General features: G+C 44.7%; 1 protein-coding gene across 1 annotated transcript in view; it reads left to right on the forward strand.

Annotated features, from left to right (window-relative positions):
* Window positions 1-24,262, forward strand: part of Clcn1 (chloride voltage-gated channel 1) — a 29,799-nt gene that overhangs the window by 370 nt on the left and 5,167 nt on the right. The window contains exons 2-18 of the mRNA XM_069997346.1: window positions 2,399-2,519; window positions 3,057-3,188; window positions 3,779-3,907; window positions 4,102-4,235; window positions 5,172-5,249; window positions 6,313-6,391; window positions 12,150-12,275; window positions 12,578-12,662; window positions 12,884-12,985; window positions 13,311-13,395; window positions 13,567-13,716; window positions 18,795-18,864; window positions 19,264-19,374; window positions 20,896-21,109; window positions 21,350-21,483; window positions 23,442-23,686; window positions 24,047-24,161. Of these exons, the coding sequence (XP_069853447.1) occupies window positions 2,399-2,519; window positions 3,057-3,188; window positions 3,779-3,907; window positions 4,102-4,235; window positions 5,172-5,249; window positions 6,313-6,391; window positions 12,150-12,275; window positions 12,578-12,662; window positions 12,884-12,985; window positions 13,311-13,395; window positions 13,567-13,716; window positions 18,795-18,864; window positions 19,264-19,374; window positions 20,896-21,109; window positions 21,350-21,483; window positions 23,442-23,686; window positions 24,047-24,161 (2,110 nt within the window). The remainder of the gene's footprint in view (window positions 1-2,398; window positions 2,520-3,056; window positions 3,189-3,778; window positions 3,908-4,101; window positions 4,236-5,171; window positions 5,250-6,312; window positions 6,392-12,149; window positions 12,276-12,577; window positions 12,663-12,883; window positions 12,986-13,310; window positions 13,396-13,566; window positions 13,717-18,794; window positions 18,865-19,263; window positions 19,375-20,895; window positions 21,110-21,349; window positions 21,484-23,441; window positions 23,687-24,046; window positions 24,162-24,262) is intronic.

A 24,262-nucleotide genomic window follows, 5' to 3' on the forward strand; every position in this document is an offset into this window, starting at 1 on the left:
TATGTAGTATGTATGTACTAGTGGAATAAGTGAATCCCGTGAGGATCAGCAGGACCACACATGCACATAGAACCTGGGCTTATATAACCTACCCAGAGTGATTCTGTATGACAAGGCTACAGGTGTCTCCCATGCCTTCACCCACATGCAAACATCATGGGAATTTCTGCCAAGTGATGCCTCCCTTCCTCCCCCCCATACACACACACACAGACACACACACACACAGACACACACACACACACACACACACACACACACACACACACACACACACACACACACCCTTCTATAGGAGGATAAGTAGAGAAAACAGACTGAGTAACATGAGTGGTTAAAGATTTACTGGGTGTCAAGTAGAGAAATGTAACCGGACTTTTAGGGGCCTGATATGTAGCTCAGTGGGAGAACACTTGGGTGGAATGCATGAATTGTGAGACCTTCAGTCAGTCCCCTGCTCATGAAGTTTAAAGAACAAAATGTGTTCTGTGAGATGCAGAGCACTCTGAAAGATGCTGAGATGGGGAGAGGGGTAGGTGTCCTCCAGGGTTGGGGAATCTAGGAGAGGGGGGAATGGGAATGGACACAAGGAAAGCAGAGGTGAAATTGTTTTGGGAAATATTAGTAGATATGCTTCTAACTGCAAAGAATACAGAGTGAGACACAGGATGGAGTGGCTGGCAGGCAGAAGATGAGAGTTTAGAAGTCCTTCAGGTGTCCAAATGTGAACCAGAAGGGTGGGCTGTGCAAACAAACTCAGCCAAAGGCTCCCTTTCCTGTCCCTGGTAATTATAGAGCCAACATGAGAAGGGGAAGGGGTTTGTTAAGCAGAATATAAGCATCGGTGCAGGCTACTTCTCACTGAGGGATTGGGGTAGAGTATCATTTCAGGAGGAGGAGGAGGAGAAGGAGGAGATGACAACTTAAGCAAAGCAGTTAGAGCCCGATCTGGTGACAGTGAGGGCACTTGGTGAAGCAGCCTGGTGCTTCACCAAGGAAAGAAAGGGCAAGTTAGTATGGGGAGTAGAATTCACCTAGTCTCCACAAGACTTTGTTACGTTTTTTTGGGGGGTAATTTTTATGATGGAAAACTCTGGTTACCCAAAAATAGAAGGATGTAATGGAGCCCTAAACACACAACAGTCATCAGTATCTTTTCAAGATTGTTGAAGCTACCTTTTTCGTTTCTATCCTCTCCCCTCCACACAGGCTGGGTACCATGCTTCCCAGGTATTGCATCCTTCATACACTTCCCTTTCCGTCGTATAACCCTGCCATGCTGTGGTGATTAGTGCTAGACAAGCAGGACACATCTGGCTTTATTACTGTTTCCCACCCCCACCCCCCCAACTGGGTTTTTGATAGGAAGCACGCCCTCTCCTAACCTCTACCAGCCTGAAAACCTCCAGATGCCAAGACAGCCCCAGTTACCTGGCCTTCGCTTGTAGTATTTTCCCTCTCTGGATCCCAGGCAGGGTTTGGAGGGAAACGCTACATCCTCCATCACTAACCTCATCCCAGGAAAGGAAACAGGCATGAGCGGACAGTTACTTGTGTGTCTTTAGGACCAAGGTGGTAAAACTCTTCTGCTCATATTGTGAAATCAGATCTACCCAGACTCAGAATCCACAACATTACCTGGCCTGACCCTGGCTCCAGAGGACACCTTAGTGTAGCAGAAAGGGACAGACAGACACAGAGTAGCCAGCACTCTTGCACACTGCACAGACACACTTGCTACCCACCCTCCTTACTCTCCTCATCTTGATTCAGGAAGAAGTAGATTGACTTGCCTGATCGGGCCTGGTTCCTGTTTGTGCCTTCAAGCCCTGAAAGATAAGATGGTTGAAGACCAGGAGCCTCCAAGTAGATAAACCCAAGAGTTATCTACCTGGATAGACTATAAAAGCTGTATATGTTAAAAAATAAAAGCCATCTGCTGGTTAGGCCACTCTGTCCTTCCCCTGCCTGTGTTAGGATCCCAAGTACAGAAGCAGAGCAGCAGGCAAGATCTGTGGGAAGTGTAGAGACAGACATACAGCAGTGAGGGATATATAAAACGTTCACCTGGTACAAATGCCCAATGAGCACTGTTCTCAGGGTGTCATCTGAATAGAAACTCACCTCCTTAAAGGAAGACTATTATGGGCTTGAGTCAAAGTGGGAATGGCTAGATGCAGGGAGGGAGAGTGAAAAAGATATGTAACTGGAAAGTGGAGCGATGAATGCAAGAATGGCCACAGAGGACCTTGAAAACAGCCATCAATGCTCAGCATCCAGAACAGCTGCGTTTCCTCTTCTCTGAATCTATGTGATGTTCTCTATCCTTTGAGTCTATGTGATGCCTGTCTATTCTTTTTGACTCCCATAAGACAATGCCCATTCTTCATCCATTCAGATTTATGGCCATCACAGAGAGCAATACTCAGACAAGGAGCAGAATGTGGGGATGCCCACGAAGATGGGCTCCAGTTCTACCGTGGACAGCAAGGATGAGGACCACTATTCTAAATGTCAAGGTGATGGGGACTGAGGAATAAAGGAATCTGGAATAGGAGGTACAGGGATTAAGATAATAACTTGGAGCCCCTGTTAAACATGCACCTCCTCTCTGTCTCTGTCTCTGTCTGTCTCTCTCTCTGTCTCTTTCTGTCTCTGTCTCTGTCTCTGTCTCTCTGTCTCTCTGTCTCTCTGTCTCTGTCTCTCTGTCTCTCTGTCTCTCTGTCTCTCTGTCTCTCTCTCTCTCTCTCTCTCTCTCTCTCTTCCCACATACACACACACACATGCACAAGTCCTCTAGGTATGCAGGCAAAGGTACCCCTCCACCTCCTTATACTTCGTTCCCTCTGTCCTTCCCAATACCAAGAAACAAAATTTTTCAGAAATGACTTCATAGGGAAATGGGGTGTGGGGCCTTCTTTTGAAAAGACCTAGGCAGCAAGTGACAGTTACAAAGAGAAGTCCAGGCCCAGTTCCTCCCTTCCACTCCTCAGCTACGTTCCCAGAGCAGTGACTGGTGAACTGCTTCTCTCTTTGTTCACCCTTCCTCTTCCTAGGTTGTATCCACCGCCTGGGACAAGTGGTGAGAAGGAAGTTAGGGGAAGACTGGATCTTTCTGGTGCTCCTGGGCCTCCTGATGGCTCTGGTCAGCTGGTGCATGGACTATGTCAGTGCCAAGAGTCTTCAGGGTAGGTCCTCCCTGGACCCTTGCCCTCAGTCTTCTCCACACAGAGACTCTTCCTGAGTTTCCATTTGTGTCCAGCAGGATGTGTTTGGCCAGGGGATGAGGTGAGGAGAGGTCAGGGTCAGGGGTCAGGGGTTAGGTCTGCCACAAGACAAGACCAAACCCATGGATAATTGAGCGCCAGATGCAACACCTTTTCCGCCAGCTTCCACCCAGGCTATGGGGCTCCTCCATTGGAGTTGCCTGCTTGTTCCAGTTTCCCTGGGGTTCTTCCCAGCTTCAGAACTGAAGGCTTATGCCATCCTGGTGGGTGGTCCCACCATAGCCTCTGCTTCGCACTCATTGTGACCTGCAGGCAGCTACTGGCTGTCTTTGTCAGGGGATGGAACGGGCACGTTGCAGGCACACTGCAGCTCAGGCTTCTCCCATATACTATGGGGTTGGAAGCCTAGGAAGGTGGATAGGCCGGATGTCCAGGGCATGAGGAGGTGGCCAGTACGCTGTCCGACTCTGGGTGTGGGAGTGGAGGTAAGATCGCCATTGCCGTCACCTCCTCCCTGACTCCTCCACTGATCCAGGTGCATGTCCCTGCAGCCTACAAGTGGACCTATGCCCAGATGCAGCCCAGCATCCCCCTGCAGTACCTGGCTTGGGTCACCTTCCCGCTCGTCCTCATCCTCTTCAGTGCCCTCTTCTGCCACCTCATCTCTCCACAGGCTGTTGGTGAGAACTTAACTAGGAGACTCCATACCATCTGACTTCCTCCTGTCCTCCAGCCCTACCTCCAGCCCTGGGTGGCATCACCACGGCCCTCCCTACCATGGTCTCTTAGACCCTTCCCAAGCCCATTTGCATGTTCATCTCCCATGTAACCTTTAGCTTGAAACTGCATGTAATCCTTCTGAAACCATGTTTAGGCTCTGGAATCCCTGAAATGAAGACAATTCTTCGAGGGGTTATTCTGAAAGAATATCTTACACTCAAGGCCTTCGTGGCCAAGGTGGTAGCCCTGACTGCAGGGCTGGGCAGCGGCATCCCTGTGGGGAAAGAGGTGGGTGTGGGTATGGATTTGCTGAAGTGTGAGCAGAGAGAGGGAGGGAGGGAGAAGGAAATGAGCTCAATCTAGAGGGCGCTGTGGGAGCAGAAGTAGATGGAGAGTGACCGAGGAGCAGTGGGGAAGAGAAACCTTGGAAGACTCCTCCTCCTGGGGTGGAATGACAAATATCAGAGCTGGAGAACCTTAGGATAATCAGCCTTTGGGGCTGGCAAGTTCTGTGCTGTTGTCTTATTCACTGTGGGATGCTGGTGACCGGGTATCCCCGATCATCAGCCCTGAATTCCAGTAGCAGCCCCATCTCTGACAGCCAGAATGCCTCCAGACATTGCCAGATGTTCCTTGAGGGGGGGGGAGAGGGGAGGAGGGACAGGGGACCTCTGCCTTAGAAGTCCATCCCCCTGTTCTCATAGGAGAAAACACTTAGAAGCCACGTTTCATTCAGGGTAACACTTCAGATCTCCTGCAACCCTACGCTTCTGTGCACTCCTGCCCACTGCTGTCAGTACTCCAGACAGCAGCCAGAGGCATCTTTTAAAAATGCAATAGGTCCTGTCTGACCTCTGGTAGAAAACATTGTACTTTTGCATTCTACTTATTTCGCACTGACCCCTCTTATCTGTCCCGTCTCCCATCCCTCAACCATCCCAAACTTGTCCTTAGTCAGACTTCTGCCTCTGCTATCCCGTCAGCCCGGAACGCTTGTCCTCGACACCCAAGAACCTCAATCTCACATCACTGTAACTGCCAAAGAGGCTGCCCCATCCCCTTCTCTCTCATTTGCCTACTAGCCCTGGGCATTGTTTGAAAAGGTTAAGACATTGGCTTTCCAACCCACTGTCTGGAGTAGAAAATTCTAGATCAGTGAAGCTACAAAGTCTCCGCTCCAGACACTCTGCTCACCCTGAGCCCTCCTTTCCTGCCGTCTCCCAGGGCCCTTTCGTCCACATCGCCAGCATCTGTGCTGCTGTCCTCAGCAAGTTCATGTCCATGTTCTGTGGGGTCTACGAGGTAAGGCTGGGACAATGCAGTACAAGAGAGGCTGGTGGCCGGGGACAGCAAGCCTCATGTGCACAGGGAGCTGGGGGGCTGCCTGCTCCTGCTCCAGGCTGGCCATGGTGCTAAGGGGCGTCGACTAACCCATGCTCCTGTTCTCCATGCCCTGCCCACTGACCCCAGCCTCCTAATGTCTCTGTCTAGCCTATGCCTGTCCTCCTCCTGTCCTGCCTTCCTGCTCTGTTCCTTTCCAGGGTGGGGCCTGCCCTGTGTAACTCTGCTAGTCTACTTGGCTCCTCTATATCAGGTCACCTCCACCTTCCTTCCTGAACTATTTCTGTCCCTTCTCAGTTGCCAACACCCCCCCCATGCCTCCCCAAGTACTGTCTGCCTCTCCCACCCTTTGTCTGGCGTGCTTCTCTGTTGCAGACCATGCCTGGGCAGCTTGACCTCCTGGTGCCAGCCTGTGCGGTGGGCGTGGGATGCTGCTTTGCAGCCCCTATTGGAGGCAAGTTTCACTTCCTCCCTACCCGGGTTGCCTGAGCTGAATGTGGAAGGGAGGTTGGATGGCTGCCATAGGTTTAGGGTGGAGGGGACCATACTTACCCAAGGGACCAGTGGATGGGCATCCAGGGAGTGACCATAGATCACCACCCATGGTCTGCAGGGATCTGGATTGTTCTTCCCAAAGGCTGTGTGTTCTTCTGAGACCCAGCACTATTGTTACTTTTCTGCCTGAATTCCTCGCCTACCTCTTTCACTACGACCACTTCTTATTATGAATACCTCCACTTCCTGTCTCATCATTTACTGATTTACCTTCTCTGTCCAGCATCTATTTACTTCACTTTTTTTTCTTTCTCCCATTGTTGGCCTTGAGCCTTGAGGTCACTTCCTGTGTGCTGAGTTCACTGTTTCTCCAGGCCTGGGTGATAAGAGAATCAATCAAATCACAATGATTTCCTATGAGTTAGGCTTCTCACTCTACTTCCTCTCCCTTCCCTGCTGTTCTTCTGCCATTTCTCTCTCCCCTGCCCTTCTCCTTCCTCCTGTCCCTCTGTCTGTCTCTCCCCAGTAGCAGCCATATTATTACACTGACATCCTGACGGTGGGCTGTGCTGTGGGGGTCGGCTGCTGTTTCGGAACGCCACTTGGAGGCAAGTGTCCCCTCCTACATTGGTCCACTTGCTTGGCCTGGCTTGCTCGTTTTTTGTTAACCTCACAAAGTGCTAGGATTAACCAGCTTCTTATTATAACCAGAGCCACTGTCAGTGAGCATTTACCATGTGCCTGGCCCATGGTCTAAGCACTTCACATTGATTTTTATACCCAGCTGTGTGAGTGAGAGATCATATAGAGGAGAGATCACAATTTCTGGTTTTTACGTGAGCTGCAGATCCAAGGATTAGAATCAAGGCAGTCTTCATATTTCCCACACTTAAATTAAAACCTGTTTAAATTATTGATGCTTTTGCCCTGCACATATTATATCTTATTATGGGATGCTACGTGCTTCCTTCTCCAGGGGAAACAACATTTTGTTGTGTTTTTTATTAGTGGACAAAGAGTTTAAATGGACCTTATTCATATTAGTGGTGAGCTTTAAGGTGAGCTTTATGGGAGTTTAGTTTGTATTATCTTTTTTTTTTTTTTTTTTTTTTTTGGTCCGTTGTGGGGCTTGAACTCTGGGCTTGGATGCTGTCCCTGCACTCTTCGGCTCAGGGCAAGCACTCTAACACTTAAGCCACAGCGCCACTTCCGGTTTTCTAGTGGTTTATTGGAGATAAGAGTCTCACATGGACTTTCCTGCCCAGGCTGGCTTTCAAACGTGATCCTGATATCTCAGCCTCCTGAGTAGCTAGGGTTACAGGCGTGAGCCACTGGCACCCGGCTGGTTTGTATTATCTTTAAGTGGTTGTACACAGGTGTTACCATTCAACAGTGCAGTTTATGAATACAATGCATCTTGATAATGTCATCCCCTTCAACATTCTCATCCACCCCTCCTCTATCCCCCTTCCCTCACCCCTCTTAGTTTTGTAGGATGGACATTAAACTCTTGACTCCAAAAAAACCTGTAATTTACAGATAATGTTCAGCTCTATCTACCCATATAAGGAAAATAGTGGTCTTTCAGATTATTATTGTTGTTGTTATTACTATTGTTATTGTTTTGTCAGTCCTGAGGCTTGAACTCAGGGCCTGGGCACTGTTCCTAAGCCTCTTTGTGCTCAAGGCTAGTACTCTACCACTTGAGCCACAGCACCACTTCCAATTTTTTCTGAGTAGCTTATTCAAGATAAAAGGCTTACATACTTTTCTGCATGGGCTAGCTTTGAACTACAGTCCTCAGATCTCAGTCTCCTGAGTAGCTAGGATTACAGGCGTGAGCCAGCAGCGCCTGGATCAGATTTTTTAAAAATCATGTATAACTAGCAAATGGACAGAAAGACAGTTATACGTGTTGATTCATTAAAATCAGTGGTGTCTAGATTAACAGGGCAAGGATTATATGGATTATTCATCAGATTCACTGGTGATATAAAGAATACCAAGTTGGTCATTGAAGAACAGAACTTTAAGAAAGGCATATGCTTTCTGAATGACCAGCTGCTAGAGGTTTCTTTTCAATTATGAATGTGTAATCAGTCTGTTCATAGAAGAGTCTTCTAGGTTGCTAACACTGCTTGGCTCAGGAGTGATATATGGGTAAGAGTTCAAAGCTAATGAAAATGCATCATGCCACATTGTGCTAACATTGCCCAGGCATGCAGCATAAGGAACAAATGTATTCACTGGCATAAGGTTTGCCCCTCAGTTATCAGCTAGAGTCATTAAAGTCATTAGTCTCGGTCAATGGAGGGGATTGAGTTTGAATTTCTACATATGTTAAAGGATCACACTTAGGTGTTTACCCACATTTACCTTCGTATCTCAAAAATATACCTCAAAAATTCAAAGAATTGGGGCTGGGAATATAGCTTAGTGGTAGAGTGAAACCCCAGGACTAGCAAAAAACAAACAAAATATTCAAAGAATTGTTTAGGAAGGAAGAATTTTGTTGTTTGGTTTAGTTTGGTGAGATTCTTTTAAAGCAAAGAGAACGTGTATTTCCTCCCCAAAGAAGAATTTCTGACATGAACAAGGAAGGTTTTTGGTCATGCATGGAATATGGGAAAGGTAAAGCCCTTTGGAAAGTTCCTGATAAAACATCACCCTTGCCAAGTGCTGGTGGCTCATACTTATAAATAATCGTAGCTAACTCAGGAGACTGAGATCTGAGGATCACAGTTCAAAGCCAACCTAGGTAGAAAAGTCTGTGAATCTCCAATGAACGCATACACACACACACACACACACACACACACACACACACACACACACACACACTGCTCTTGACACAATTGTTAAGCACTTGGAAGTTAAGGTGACATGCTCAGGCTATTTAAAATGAAATGGCAAATGCTAAATATGTCTGAAAATAGTATTACTTAATTCTTACAAATATATAACAATTCTGAAAGAAAAGTTAATAGTAAGGTTATCAAATCACAATATAGGCAACACCTGATAAAAGAAATGGCATGCAGCAGCGCACTGAAATGTTAAATGTCTCTTTGCCAGACTCCAGCGCTCTTAGGGTGCTTCACAGTTAAAAGGGGAGGCACAGATGCTCTTTTCCAGAGAGATTTCTGGATGGCAGCTCAGGCAAAGCGCTGAAGAGCCCTCCAGGACGCCTGTGGGAGCCTATGAGGCTTCCCAAAAGAAACAGCATCTGACATGAGGTGTAGTTTCCAAATAAGGGTCTCTGAGAAAGACAGGCAAGGTATTCTAGACAGAAGAAGTGAGCTGGAGAGCTGTCATGTGCTATATGTGCTACTATGGAAGACAGTGGGAAGGGTGACAGGAGACGAGTCTAGACAGATCAGCTGTGAAGGTCTTCCTAGGCCATGCGCAGGAATGTAAGTTTTTCTCTTGAGGCTAGGCTAAATGTGTTTCAGATCACACAGTTCTTCATGGTATTAATAGACTTTTAAAAAAATCTCCAAGGTCAAACCAGTTAGAAGATACTTCATTGAACAGCTAGTTAAAAAAAACTGAAGACGAGAAAGGTTATCAGAACATCTGCCATGCTGATATGCATTGTGAATATCCAAAAGGTAGCTGTAGACTTTTCCACTGAGCCTCTCTTGCAGAACTGCCTCATGGGACATGGATCTGACTTTGGGAAATGCTGCTGTGGGTGAAGTGAAACCACTGAAAGATTTTGAACAAGGAAGTGACAGAGTTAGCTTTGTGTGCCCATCCAATCCCTTCAGCTCTTGTGGGCAGCGTAGAACTGGTCTGTGGATTAGCAGGATTAATCAAAGATTAACTGGAAGACTATTGTCCTAGACGTGATGCTAAATAATGAGAGACTGAGCTGTGCAGATGCAGAAGAGATAGAAAAGAGGCCGATGAATGGGAGTGCGAAGGCAGTAAAACTAACGTGACCTGGTGACTGGTTTTATGTAAGTGGGAGTGATACTGGGAAGGAAGGATAGAGGCTGACACTCAAATTGCCAATAAAGGCAATCGGGCAGATAGTAGTGTTAGGTAACCATGGTGGGGAATACAGGAAGTGAAACATCTTGAGGGAGTTGATCATTTTCACGTGGATTATGATGTTTAAAGTTCCTGTGGCATAGCCAAGTGATATCCAGTAGGCCGCTGACTGGTGAGTCTGAAACCCAGGAACTGGGCTGAAGATAGAGATTTGCTCATTGGTAACACGTGACTCCAAGGAGCATAAATGAAGTTGAGAGACAAAGTATGTGTACGAGCATTAAGAGGGGAAGATTTAGAACCATACCCTGGGTTGGATAGAGGCACCAGAACAGGCAGAAAAAAACAATCTAGAGTGGGAGAGGAGAGCCATGTTCCAAAGGCCGTTGGTCTTTTTAAAGTCTCTGTTCCCTTTCAGCAGCACATTTTATGTTTGGCTCAGGCTAATATTAAGATTAGCTCTCATTCCTGAACATACAGAGACAGGCTGCTAAGGAAAGTGCTCCCAGATCTATATCGTGGGAAAGAAAACCTAACCCAGGATTTCAAATAAATAAATAAATGCTTATAAAATATTTATAAGCTGGCTAGTTGTATCCAGGCAAATCAAAGCTGCCCTTACTTCTGCTGCTGGCAAAGAAAAGGAGCAAGAGACTATTCCAGTGGTCCCATGGTCTTCCATCTTCCTCATGAGTAGTGAGCTAGCTGCCTTCCACGGTGGTGAGATTTGAAGGGCGGTGTAGGAAGCGTGGCTGGTAGATCTCTGCCTCGGGTTTCCTGTCATTTGCCTGCATTTCTCTGAAATCCCCTCATTCTGTTCTCTTTCTTTCCTATCTGTTTTTCTCCTGTTCTGTACATCCCTAGAACAGGTATTTAAGAGCCTAGAATCTTTTCTGGAAACTCCTAGTTTTAGGGGGAACTCAGAAGTCTCTAAACAAATAGTAAGATCTGAAAGGGACAAGTTGCTCCAAGCATAAAATAAGAAGAAAACAGAGATGAGTGGTCTCTACCTGACGTGGGGCGTTTGGGGGTTGATTACTAGAGAAGATGACAAAAGTGTTGACTACTAATAATTCCCTGCCAACACTCAACAGTTTTCTCCATGATGGAGAGTCACCAAACCACCAGCCCCTTGGTGTATGCGTGACTCAGATGACCTGTGGGCCATCCCCTGGGAAGAGAAGCAGAGATCCTAAGGAATTTGGGAGGTGTGATTTTTCAGAGAGAAGAAAATTCCTAGAGTGTGAGATGCTTCCTGAAGGGGAGAGGCAAGTGGTCAGTCTTGGGCAAACAGACTTCTCTTCACTGTGGAGAAAGAGAAGGAGGGAAATTCTTGCCTTGTTAACATTCTTTTTCTTAGTGTTGATCTCATGGCCATTCATCTTACTACACGTTGTATTTCCCTGATTATTCTTCCATGTACTTGATTAAGATGAGGCTTAGACAGGTTTCATGTAATTGTATTATCAGTTTCTACTTTGCATCTAATCAAAGCCCAACCAACCCTATTCATGGTACACTGAAAGATTTTTTTTTCTCTGCATCTCTTGGATACTAGCATTTCCCCTCCAAAACAGTACTGGGGAAGACTACAATTTGGCTAGGGCCTGAACTTAGGACCTAGGTGGGTGCTGTCCCTTAGCTTTTGTGTGCTGTTACTTAAACCAAAACTCCCTTTCCAGTTGGTTGGTTAACTGGAGATCAGTCTCACAGACTTTCCAACCCTGGCTGGCTTTGAACTGTGATCCACAGATCTCAGCCTCCTGAGTAGCTAGGATTATAGATGTGAACCACTGGCACCTGGCTTTTTTAAAAAATGAAATTCTTGCTTTCTTTTATTGGAATAAAGAGACAGATTTGTATAAGCTCCCTCTTATTTTTCTTATTTATTATAAAATTGTCCCTGGGAATGGAAGAGCTAGAGAGGCTGGAAGGGAGTGTCAATGCAAGTCTGCAAATCCTGAGCTTTGCAGGATCAACTGAGCACCTGTTCTAGAAGCTTTCTACCTTTAACTTTCTAGCAGAAATTCCAATTGCCTTTATATCCCTGTGGGTGTCGCCGTGATGAACCCCATTCAGAACTCGATTCTAAGAGGTAGAGAGATCATATCCACTTGATCCTTACATTTTTTGGAATCAAGGACCCATTTAGTTACCACCTCCTGTCTCTCTCGCACTGACCCACATCCTTGATCTGAAAAACAAACAAACAAAAACCCTCCCAAACAAAACAGCACAGGAAGGTATGTGGAACACCAAGAGATCTTTTTTTAACCCACCATTGCACCCCCCACGTTCAAGTGTCAGCGAAAGCTGCCCAGTCCCAGCAGTAGTCCGTCCGCATCTGACTCTGCTTTCCTACCCTCCTAGGGGTGCTGTTTAGCATCGAGGTCACCTCTACCTACTTTGCTGTTCGGAACTACTGGAGAGGATTCTTTGCAGCCACGTTCAGTGCCTTTGTGTTCCGTGTGCTGGCTGTGTGGAACAAGGATGCGGGTAACAGGGAGAGGCCCCAGGGGGAGCTGGTATGAAATAGGGGTGCTAAGGAAGGGGCAGGAGGGGGCGAAACTCTCAGGGGTTGCTTTAGAAAGCAAATGGGTGGTGTTATTTTGGAAGTTGTGTGAGTTCCAAAGATAGAGGACAAGGATCAAGGTCATGGGCTAGGAAGGCAAGATTTAAGCAGGAGAAATTAGGAGTCGAGAAAGGATTAGAAGAATCCTCGAAAGTGGTGACTTCTGATTCCTGTCTCTGGCTTTCTGTGACTCTCCCAGTGTAATTCTTGCCTTTCTGCCCTATAGTCACCATCACAGCTCTGTTTAGAACCAACTTCCGGATGGATTTCCCCTTCGACCTGAAGGAACTCCCTGCCTTCGCTGTCATCGGGTGCGTGGGGACATGTGCTGGGAGCCAGGAGTGGCACTGGACTTGGAAGTGGGCCCGGGCTGGGAGGAAGTTGGGGATCACATGGGTAAATCATCAACTGGGTGGAAGCTAGGGAGAAAGCAAAGGTGGAAGGCTGGTGTTTTTTATCCCTGCAGAGACTGGGTCTGAGGGTTGACGGCCTTGTGTCCATAAAGTTCCAGATTTATAACTTACACCCTCAGGATTTGCTGTGGATTTCTGGGAGCTGTGTTCGTGTATCTTCATCGCCAAGTCATGCTTGGTGTCCGAAAAAACAAGGCCCTCAGCCAGTTTCTCGCTAAGCAGTGAGTCACTGCCCTTCCCTTGCCCTGCACACTGGCTTTCCTCCCTTTTTATCTCTGTGCTAGACATTAAATGCCTTTAGAAGGCTGTGATAAAACAGTAGGAGGTTCTGGTACTGGGTACTGCGGGTGGGAGAGTAAACAACATGAGCTCCCAGGTCACGATCATTCTTTTGTGAAAAAAAAAATCTCTCTGTTACAAAGAACTGAGATGCTAGTGAACAACTGCTCAGTGAACAGCCCGAAACCACAGCTTGCTGACATCTGGTGGTGTTCCCCATAGAGTGTGCAAGGTTGGAAAAAAGGGTCAACTCTGTTTCTTTTGTAGCCGCCTGCTGTATCCTGGGATTGTTACCTTTGTCATTGCCTCACTCACCTTTCCACCTGGAATGGGTCAATTCATGGCTGGAGAGGTCAGCTCTGGGGGAGGCTGAGGGTGGGGGTCAGGTCATACCCAGCCCATTGACCCTGAGTCAGAAAGGGTAGATTCTCTCCCTGAGCACAAGGCAAAAGACACTGAATTATGAGCCTGAGAACTAGTATTTCCCTGAAGAACCTGTGCCCTCTGCTTCTTTCTGTCACAGTTGATGCCCCGAGAAGCCATCAGTACCCTGTTTGACAACAATACCTGGGTAAAACACGTAGGTGACCTCCAAAGCCTGGGCCAGTCAGCTGTGTGGATTCACCCTCAGGTCCACGTGGTCGTCATCATCTTTCTCTTCTTCATCATGAAGGTACCGCTCCCCCACCTCCAACCACCTAGGCTTCTGTTTTCACTTGAGAATCCCAGATTTGGAAAGGGTAGACCTCCATCTGGTCTTCATCCGATCTAAAGAGCAATACTAGGAAACCATTACCTAAACAAGTTGTGCCTCTATAAATGTGAACCCAAAACTGGGGCAATTGCGCCATTCACATCCACATAATGATGCTTGGCATAAAGATAATAACCCTTCTAATGGCTCCACTTGTTATCTTATTAAGGCATTACTGCAGCCAAGTAAACAAAGACTAGACTTGAGGTTAGCAATGTAGATTACTATGTAAAACACTCAGATTAATTAACCAAATTCCTCCCACGTATTAGATAATTAGGTACTCCATTCTCCATATAGCTGATTATCATTTTCATGAATTCTACCTCCCCGTTCTGTCGGTAATCTCCCAGATTTTCCAAAAAGTTAAAATATTGAAATGAATTTTATCAGTGATTATATAGAACTTTTACAAACTTTTATTGTTCTCCAATTAGGTAGTGAGGTTATATGAATTTTGACATACTCAAAACATTTTTTCCTAACTAAGACACAAAAATTGATCCCTTTTCCATCGTTTCTTTTCCCGTATTTGCCCACCAAAGGTCATGTGCTTCTCAATCAGTGCCTTGCATCAAGACATTTCTTTTTAAATTTCCATTCCTGGTGTTATACCTATTATAACTCTTTTCACCTTAAAAAAAATCTTGTGGTGATTTTCCTTTTGCTAATACTACATGTTGCCTAAATAATCCAACATTTTTTCTGTATCTCTGTCCTCACTTAACTTTCATGGTTTAAAATACTTGAATAACCTATTAACCTATCTACAAGACAATTTACAAGCCTATAGTTTATCTGGATGTGAGTCACTAAGTTATATTTGTATCATTTATTATAGTACAGTGAGCTCCTCTGTTCATTTAGTCAATAAATGGTTTTTTTCAGCACTTATTATGTGCCAAATACAAGGTCTTTCATCAATGATCTTTGACTAATCTATGCTTGCAATTGAAAATGATTACTGAAAAGTTTCCTCCTTTGTTTTACTTTTCTTTTCTCTTTTGGCCAGTCCTGGGACTTGAGAACTTAGGGGCTGGGCATTGTCCCTGAGCTTCTTTTTGGCTCAAGGCTGACATTCTACCATTTGGGCCACAGCACTGCTTCCAGCCTTTCTGTTCATGTGGTACTGAGGAATCGGGCCCAGGGCTTCAGGCATGCTTGGCAAGCATTCTACCACTAAGCCACCTTCTCAGCCCCTCCTTTGTTTTCCATTGCTCGTTTAATGTTCTCTTCAATCATAGTACGATTAGAGATAGCAGGCCCTTCCCATACCACGTGTTGACTCTGACACTTATGCTCTCAGGGTCTCAGCTGTGTGTTACTTGAAGCTCTGTTTGTGTTCTTCCTAGTCCACTTGAGAAGGGTCCCTTGGATTTATAGCTTCCATATTTTATATTCTCCATTTATTAATTTCATCCTTTTTTATTTCTTCCTTTACAATGTTTGATACTTTTGTCAAAAAGGAGTCATAATCTTGTTAGGGATTTAATTTCTGGACTTTCATTATAGTATCTGCCTCCTCTTAGTTTACAAACTAAGAGTATTTAGTTTATAACTAAACCCATGTTGAGTCTACAAGCCTACCTGTACTAATCAAGTTCAAGTTTTAGAATTTCTTATCCAGAGATGATTACTTATAATTTTAGATATTCCTCTAGACTGAGCTATATGGTAACTTTGGGATTGTATATACTATTAAAATGTCAAGATTTTGAAAACTTTTTTAAAGAATAAAATGCTATATATTTCCCCTTATCTCATCCCACCTCCCCTGACTTCTAATTATATATGTGGATTCCACTAAACAGACTAAAAGGACTCAACTCTATGTTGCTTTAATTAATTTCTCATTGAATATTCCTGGTAATGTTCCCATCAGAAGTTCATTAGAAAAAAATACATATTTCCCGCACTATATTTGAAGCCTAGCAGCTTGCGGAAGGTCTAATAATCTACAGTATGCATTGCTACGAACCCCTGCGTTGCCTAGGTGTCACTGTTCTCCAGCATTTCACTGCCTAGTTACTAGACTCACAAACATACCCTAATATTTTCCATAGCCAGACTAAAGGATAAAGGTGATTATATTCATCTGTGGATTCTTATAAGGAAATGACAGAGACCGGTTGTTGAGATGTATTTCGGCCTGCAGTTCTGTATATCCAAGGCAAAGGGACCACATTTGATGAAAGAGAATACTCTTGCTATCAGAATCTTGAGATAGGGCAGGGCCATCATATGGCAAGAGATAGAAAACATATGTGTGTATCTTTTCTTTTCTTTCTTTCCTTCCTTCTTTCTTTCTCTTTTTTTGTCTATTTATTGCAATTGCTAGGCTGGTGCTCTACTACTTTATATGTGCCTCCAGCCCTTTCTCTTTCTTATGAAGTCAGCAAGAGTCTCCATTGGAACTTCCATTCGGATGACCTTGCCTGATCCTAACTGATTTCCAAAGGCTTCACTCTAAACACTAGTCAGATTAAGTTTCTGCCCTCTTAATATTTCACCATAGGGATTAAATTTCAAAACACGAAGCTTTGGGAGTACTTACACCATAGCTAAACCAGAGCAGTAGCAAAAATTGTTTTTCCACAATTGGATCGGAACCCTGGTCCACAGAATCAACATAGGCATATAAGATTCACAGTACAGGTTTTTCATAGCATTGGTGAAAGGAACTTCTCTCTTCCTTCATCTGAAGGCATGGCGAGTCTCATCATAAATGGAAGGATTTACAATGACTCTAATTCCAACTTCTCAGTCCTTTTTAATGAGTCTAACATTATTACCTTGTTAAATTCTCAGCATAGCCAGTTTTCAACATTTCTAAAGATTTCTTTGTGTGTGATCTTTGTATCACTCCTTCTTATGAAGGGTCCAAAAATAGTGGACTCTGTGATAATAGCTCTCTAATTTCCCAGTATTCTAGAATTGGGTGCTTTAAGTCTTGAGAGTTATTTATGTTCCATGTCTTTCTTTATATGCTTAAAAAGTTTGCTGTTTTCATGTGTCATTCCTTGTGCTGCAGGAGTTGATAACTATGATCTTGATCCTATTCTCATACATATCTTGGAGGATAATTTCATTCACCCTCTGAAATCAGGCCCATTTGTCTCCTGTTATTCATATTACTGGAGCTTTCCCATTAACTGAACCTACAGAATGCCTTTTATCTTCCTCGTACTTATTCTAGGAGCTGGTTTATGACAGTTCAAGAGCTTTTAAACTGTTAAACATCATAATCACTTAAGAAGCTGAAACTACAAGTGCCTACAATCCTGTCTCTGGGTAGTCTGTTGCAGTCTCTTCTTAGAAAGGTCTGGCCATTTACGTTCTAAATAAGTTCCCTGCAGGAGCAAATATTAGCTCCAAGGAGATTTTTCTGCTTTGCATCACTACTGTTTGACCAGCCTCTCATTTGACTTTCCTCCCTTCCTTCTGATCTCCACAGAGCACTGCCAGAGCAGAGAACAGAAATAACAAGATACACTCTCTGCCCCAAGGAATTCTCAGTCTATAGTGTCTTTGTTTGTTTTCATCTGTTCTACATAGTCATATTTTGACCTAAAGAAGCATAGGTTTTGCATCATCTCAGTGCTTCTGGAATAAGTCTTCATCACTGCCTCGGCTGAGAGGAACTCTTTCTAAGATTCATAAAACAAGTAGTTCATTTCTCATTAGGTTAGTGATGGGAATGACTTTAAAAGTATAGAAACTTTAGCTGGGAGGCAGTGGCTCATGTCTGTAACCCTAGCTACTCAAGAGGCCGAGATCTGAAGATGGCAGTTCAAAGCCAGCCTGGGGAAGGAAAGTCCGTGAAACTCTTATCTCCAATAAACCACCAGAAAATCGGAAGTGGTGTTGTAGCTCAAGTGGTATAGCGCTTGCCTTGAGCTAAAGAGCTGAGGGACAGCGCTCAGGCCCAGAGTTCAAGCTCCATGACCGACCAAAAAAAAAAAAAAGAAGGATAGAAACTTTAAACGTTAGTTGTTATCACCTCACTCCTAATTAGTTTGAGATTCTTTTCTATTGCTTATTGTTCAGGTGATGTAAATCTGCTGCTTAGTTCACAAATTATAGCTCATATTTTTATGACTTCTCTAGATGTGTTAAAAGTTCAAGCACGGCTCCTTTTCTGTTCTGTTTCTCCATTCTTTTGTGTTCTTTGCCTCAGAATGCATATACCGTTTTTGCTAAAAATATCCCAATTACTAAAATACCCCTGGTGAACTTGACCCTGGAGATTGTTTCTATTATATTGTCTGACTAATCAGGCTCTAATTTGCCATCTCAGGACAGACAGATCTAATTTTTTTTCAGTACTGGGGATCAAATCCACAGCCTGAAAAATGCTAAAAATGTACTCTACCACAGAGCTGTACACCCTCAGTCTCCAGATCTAATTTTTGATCCTTGTTTAAGATAGTTTGATGGCAAAGCAGATGACTCAGGCAGAGGTTCTCCTGTGAGGATTGCCTTCTATGAGGTTTGCTTTATAGCAAATCAAAGTTAGGCTCGTAGTAAGTCACTAGGACTTTGAGGTAGCTACCACTTAGCACTGAAGCTCCTTTTCAGGAATATAATCTGACCAGGAAAAGGAATCCTCTAGCTTCAAGAGGCTCAGGCTATTCTACAGAGGTGAATTACCTGGGCTGAGATTACAGCAAGTGAGGATCCTTTGGGAGAAGTGAAAGAGGTACCGTACCTCTGGGGCTTTATTCCTTGTTCTAGGGTGCCAAAAGGAAAATATACTCCAAGTATGGTTGGTTTGTGTTAACCAGTTGGAAAACTTCTCTTACCCTTACATCCTGGGTGTCTTCTCACTCTGAAAGAACCAACTGTTTTGGTCCTAGAGAAAGACACCCAGGAAGGCATCTAGAAGGATGGGCGATCCCAGGCTTTCTGTGATGACTCTAGAAGCAGGAGGAAAGGGGAGAGGGCAGAGTTGAGAAGGTTTTCTAACACTTCATTTTAACCCTTCTTTCTTATTCTAGTTTTGGATGTCTATTGTCGCCACCACTATGCCCATCCCCTGTGGAGGCTTCATGCCTGTGTTTGTGTTAGGTAAGATCTCATAGCACCTTACTGATAGCTGAATTATAGGGTAGTTGAAAAATGCTGGGATGGGGGGCTGGGAAGGTGGCTCAGTGGTAGAGCGCTTGCCTTGCATGCCTGAGGCCCTGGGTTTGATTCCTCAGCACCACATAAGCAAAATGAAAAAAGCCAGAAGTGGCGCTGTGGCTCAAGTGGTAGCATTGAGCTGAGGAGCTGACAGACAGCGCCCAGGCCCAGAGTTCAGGCCCCACAACCCGCCTCCCCCCCCCCCACAATAAAAAAGGGAAAAATGCTGGGATGGATGCTCGGAGTTTGTATTGGGTTTTAAGACCCAGGGACAGGTTTGCTTCAAAACATAGAGAATACTGGGATCTTGTAAATTTTTGGCTTCTTTGATTTTCTCTCTAGGAGCTGCATTTGGAAGGCTGGTAGGAGAAATCATGGCCATGCTGTTTCCTGAGGGAATCTTATTTGATGACATCATCTACAAGATCCTACCAGGGGGCTATGCAGTAATTGGTGAGACACGGTTCTACCCTTCAGCAACCAAAATTCAAGTTCCCCAAATTCTTACTCACACTGCCAACAAATCCCCATTCCAGACTCTACCATATGGTCTCAATTTAATGCTATTTAATTCAACTTTAATTCAAATAACGAAACCTTGGCTCTGCCTCTCATGAGTTTTTATTGAACTTCTGTGAGCCTCAATTTCCTCACGTTGCAAAGGGATTAATAGGGATTAAATGAGTAAATAAGCTGAACATAGCCTGAGTTTTGTCTGAATATTTTGGAAAACAATTTTCCCTTCCTTCTGAAGAATCCTGGAATAGCAGGTCAGGTTACCAGCTCAAGTGTAATCAATCTGAGATATGTTAACATCGAATATATGTTAATATTGAGATGTTTATGTTAATACATGTTAATATTGAAGTAAGAGCAGACAGGGAAGAACTGAGAAACTTGATCTCTAGGCTTTCCCTACCACTTGTTGCCTTGGTGACCACGGAGAAAATTAGTTGCCCTTTAATTTCTTTGTTCTAAAATGACTTCCAAGATAGAGCTATATCTAATAAAGTGATTACTATCATCTCCAAAATTATTATGTACATTCTCTCCTTTCCCTCTTCAAACATATAAGGCCAGTCCTTTCCTAGATAAAGGAGAACGAACCCATTTTATAGTTCATATGGTACCCTTCTCCTCCATCCCACCCCTTTACAAAAGTTTCATTTATAAATAGGACTCCTGTCTCTCAGATATCTCTACCCAGCCTCCCTGATGGACATCTTTCCGTGATGATTTCTGATGTATGCCCCACCCAATCATGCCATTCTTCCCTTTATTTCTCTTTGTGTGACTTTTTATTGTGATCTAATCACAGTTGCCTTCCCCAACATTTTTTACACAAGACATCTTTCTCAAATTTAAATAAGAAATATAATTAATGCATAAGGCACTACCTGGGTTGATGAGAAAACAACTAAGATATGCAAGATAGATTCCATCTTCAGTGGACCTCTGGAATCATTAAGTTCTAAATCTCCAAGAGTTTTAGAAATCATTGAATAAAGCTTTCACTCTGCAGGTGAGAGCACAGGATTCCAAAGGAAGAAAGTTCTGTCCAGACAGTCGAGACATAGAATCTGGGTCTGATACAGGTCTCATTGCCCCAATTCCACAGGGCAATTCTTGGGGTTTCACTCTGTCTGCTCGTTAACTGTTGGCATCAACACTCATAGCCTAAGGTAAAATGTCATTACTGGATTTTCAAATGCTCAATTAAGACTGATTCAAACTTTCAGAAACAAAGAATAGATCTCATTACCAATTAATATTTGAATACACATAAGTGTTTTTAGGACTTACTGAAAGCTGCAGGATTATAGCCAAAAAATGTTTTTCTATGAACCAGCATTCTAACTGGTTAGCATGGGCGTACTGATACTGACCAGTCCCATCTCCCACCTTGTCATGCCCACAGCGTGTCCATGCCAAGAATGGCAGCTCTAACCCTGCCACATGTTCCTGTCATTCCAGGAGCAGCAGCGCTGACAGGTGCCGTGTCTCACACCGTCTCCACAGCTGTGATTTGCTTCGAATTAACGGGTCAGATCGCTCACATCCTACCCATGATGGTAGCTGTTATCTTAGCCAACATGGTGGCTCAGAGCCTGCAGCCTTCCCTCTATGACAGCATCATCCAGGTCAAGAAGCTTCCCTACTTGCCTGACCTTGGTTGGAACCAGCTCAGGTCAGGGGCACCAGCTGGAATTAGTTTAGATTTGATGGGGATGGCGACACTCTGAGGTGGAAAATGAAGTTAGGGTTAATGTCGGGAAGCACTGTTTTAAATTCTTTCCATGATTCCATGTGCTTAATAAATACTGTAAATGACTAAATGCATGGCACACCTCATGGGAGGAAGGAAGGGATAGGAAAGTCCAGAGGCACATATGATAGGGCTGACCCAGTATGCTTTCTTCTTCCATAGTAAGTTTACAATCTTTGTTGAGGACATTATGGTACGTGATGTGAAATTTGTTTCGGCTTCCTGCACCTATGGGGAACTGAGAAACCTGCTCCAGACCACCACAGTCAAGACTTTGCCACTGGTGGATTCCAAAGGTCAGTGGGGAGAAAGGAAGCCAACGCCCTATTCCCAAACTGCGGACCCAAACAAGAGTTCCATACAGACAAAGGAAGCGTCGCCACCCAGGCCTGTCTTTAGGACTCTAACCTGCTATGTGAGGACTAGCTCATGCTCAGTAGAGAATATGGTCTTTCTTAAGGAGGAAAAATATAGCCAGAAGCACATGCACAAAAACACAGTAAAAAAGAAAAAAGACAAAGAAAAGAAAGGAATACACTAGCGTCCCATTCTTTATGCCATTTATAGTCTATAGTCTCCATGTACATGGAATTAGCAAACATTATACTGAACAACTGCTCGTAAGGGAAATATTGGAATACATTCTTTTTGAGACTATTCACACCATTATTGTTAATACATAATTGTCAATCAGTACATAACTTTGAGTTTTTGTGGGTTCCTGTTTCAAAGACACCTTAGTGGGAAGATATTGATTTATTAACTTTGAGCTCCCTGCTGATGACTCCATAAACATGCACTAATGAAGCTTACCCAGTACGTGTACTTTCCAGGAAGACACAACACAACTTTCCCAGGCTTAGCAATCCTAGACAGTATTTCAGCACTACTGCAGGGGGTACATTTTAAATGGGGAAATCACCACACAGCACAAAGATGTAAAAAGCAGCCTGGCATTAAGTAGGCTATGAAAGAACACTTGTTCACTTATTCAAGCTGACAGGAGAAGGTTGGGTGCTGATTTGTTTGACATGGGCTGGAACACGGAGGCATCAGGCAATTCAAACTTTTGTCACTTGGGGTATGTCTGTGAATACTGAGAAACACACCTCCTGCATTGAGTAGAGGTTAAAAATATTTGTCAATAAAGCCAATTTGCCAATAAGAAATGCATGAATAATAGAAATTAATAATAAATCTCAAGGCCTTCTCTACTTAACTTGTCATATTTGCTCTTTAATACCTAGACTAAGGAAGAGAGAGAAAATGTTCCCTATAGAGAAACAAATGTTTTTAGGAATTGGCCTCCTTTTGGCATTTCATCTTGCTTTGAATCACCTCATCCTGTGATGATATAGTTACGTCTTGTCCTCCTCACTAGATGGAGTATTCCTGGATGGTCAAGACTACAACTTCTGTATGTCCAGAGTTCTATTTACTGGATATTCTATAAATATTTTTCTGTGGCTTGAATTAGCGCAATAGGGAAAAATTATGCAGGGCTGTTTGGAGCCATTAAAATTGTTAGTTTGGATTTCAGGTAATCAGAGCCTCTGATTTTCTCCAATTAGATTAGTTCAAATGTTTTCCTCCTAAGGAGTTCTAAAGCCACGGCTCTTCATCAGATCTGAGGTGCAGACATGCGCTGCACGCAGGGTCTATATAATAGCAACTCAGGTTTGACAGTAACGTATCTCAGCACCACTGCAGCTTCATGGTCTTAAAAACATACTGACTGTTAATTGTTGTAGCAGCACTTCTACTCAGGAAAAGCAGGCATTTGTCTTCATCCTAGAAGGATGTAGGATCTTTACGTGATGAAATGTGAGGGGTAAATGATGCTTTTCTTGTTTCCCTTGTGAGGTAGAAGACATGACGTTTATATTGCTTATGGACTTCTCCCCCTCTCCCCCCCCACCCCAGTGTGTCCACATCTCACCCTATGTGAATAGCTTTTCCTCCTTCATCCTATTTGGATCTGGTTGATTAGACTATTTTTAATACTGAGTGCACCTATTTGCAAGCACCTATGCAAGGGCAGCATCCAAATAAGAATGCCTTAGCACCACCAAGTGTGTCACCGATGGGGGTCTGTCAGTGCTCCCTGGGTGAAATAAAAGGGGCTTGAGTGAGGTCAGCCCTGCAGGACTTTAGGAAGACAGAGCAACAGCTGGAGAAAGACGGGGGGCTCTGAGCTGCTGATGCTCAAGGGTGTGGAGCAGATAGATGCTCAGGGAGCCCTGATGTCCCCCAGATTCCATGATCCTGCTGGGCTCCGTGGAGCGCTCCGAACTGCAGTCTCTCCTGCAGCGCCACCTGTGTCCGGAGAGGAGACTGCAGGCGGCTCAGGAAATGGCAAGGAAATTGTCTGAGCTGCCCTACAATGGCCAGGCCAGGCTGGCTGGGGAGAACCTCCCTGGCATGTCTCCTCGAGGCCGGCCAGAGTCCTTTGCCTTTGTGGATGAGGATGAAGATGAGGACCTCTCCGGGAAGACCGAGGTGACCAAGCTGGGAAAGGCCAACGGGACAGACAGAATGGTTCAAGGGGAAAGGCCTCAGCCAGGGTCACCAGCCACATCCCCACCAGTTAGTGATGGCTGGGCTGGGCTGAGCAGAAGCAGGGAAATAAAAAGGGTGGGAGGAAGGTAGGTGCAGGGGTTCTCACTGATAAAGACAACGCCAGAATTTTGGATAGGAAAACAGTGTGGAGAGGCATTGAAGAGATGTTGGTGTGTATGAGAATCCAGAGGAATTCTGAGCTGTGGAGCCAAAGAGAGATTCCCCAAGATCTTCTCATGAAGGCAGCAAATTATCTAACCGCCTCTTCTTTGAGACTGAGAAGTTTTGCTTTTCTTCCAGCTCCCTCCTCTTCCTCTTCCTCCTCCCGCCTTTCCTACTGCTCCATTGTCTCCTGAAGAACCTAATGGGCCCCTGCCCAACCACAAACAGCCACCGGAAGCCACAGAGCCTGCAGGTGAAGATGCCCCTGAACTTGTGCCCTGTGTGCTACTTCTGGGCTTACCTCTACCTAAGGGCTGCTGCTCTGAGGAGGAGCTAGCAGATGGCAGGAGGGGG

This window comes from Dipodomys merriami, unplaced genomic scaffold, assembly GCF_024711535.1.
Source record: "Dipodomys merriami isolate MVZ:Mamm:240054 unplaced genomic scaffold, mDipMer1.0.p SCAF_5, whole genome shotgun sequence".
Lineage (NCBI taxonomy): Eukaryota > Metazoa > Chordata > Mammalia > Rodentia > Heteromyidae > Dipodomys > Dipodomys merriami.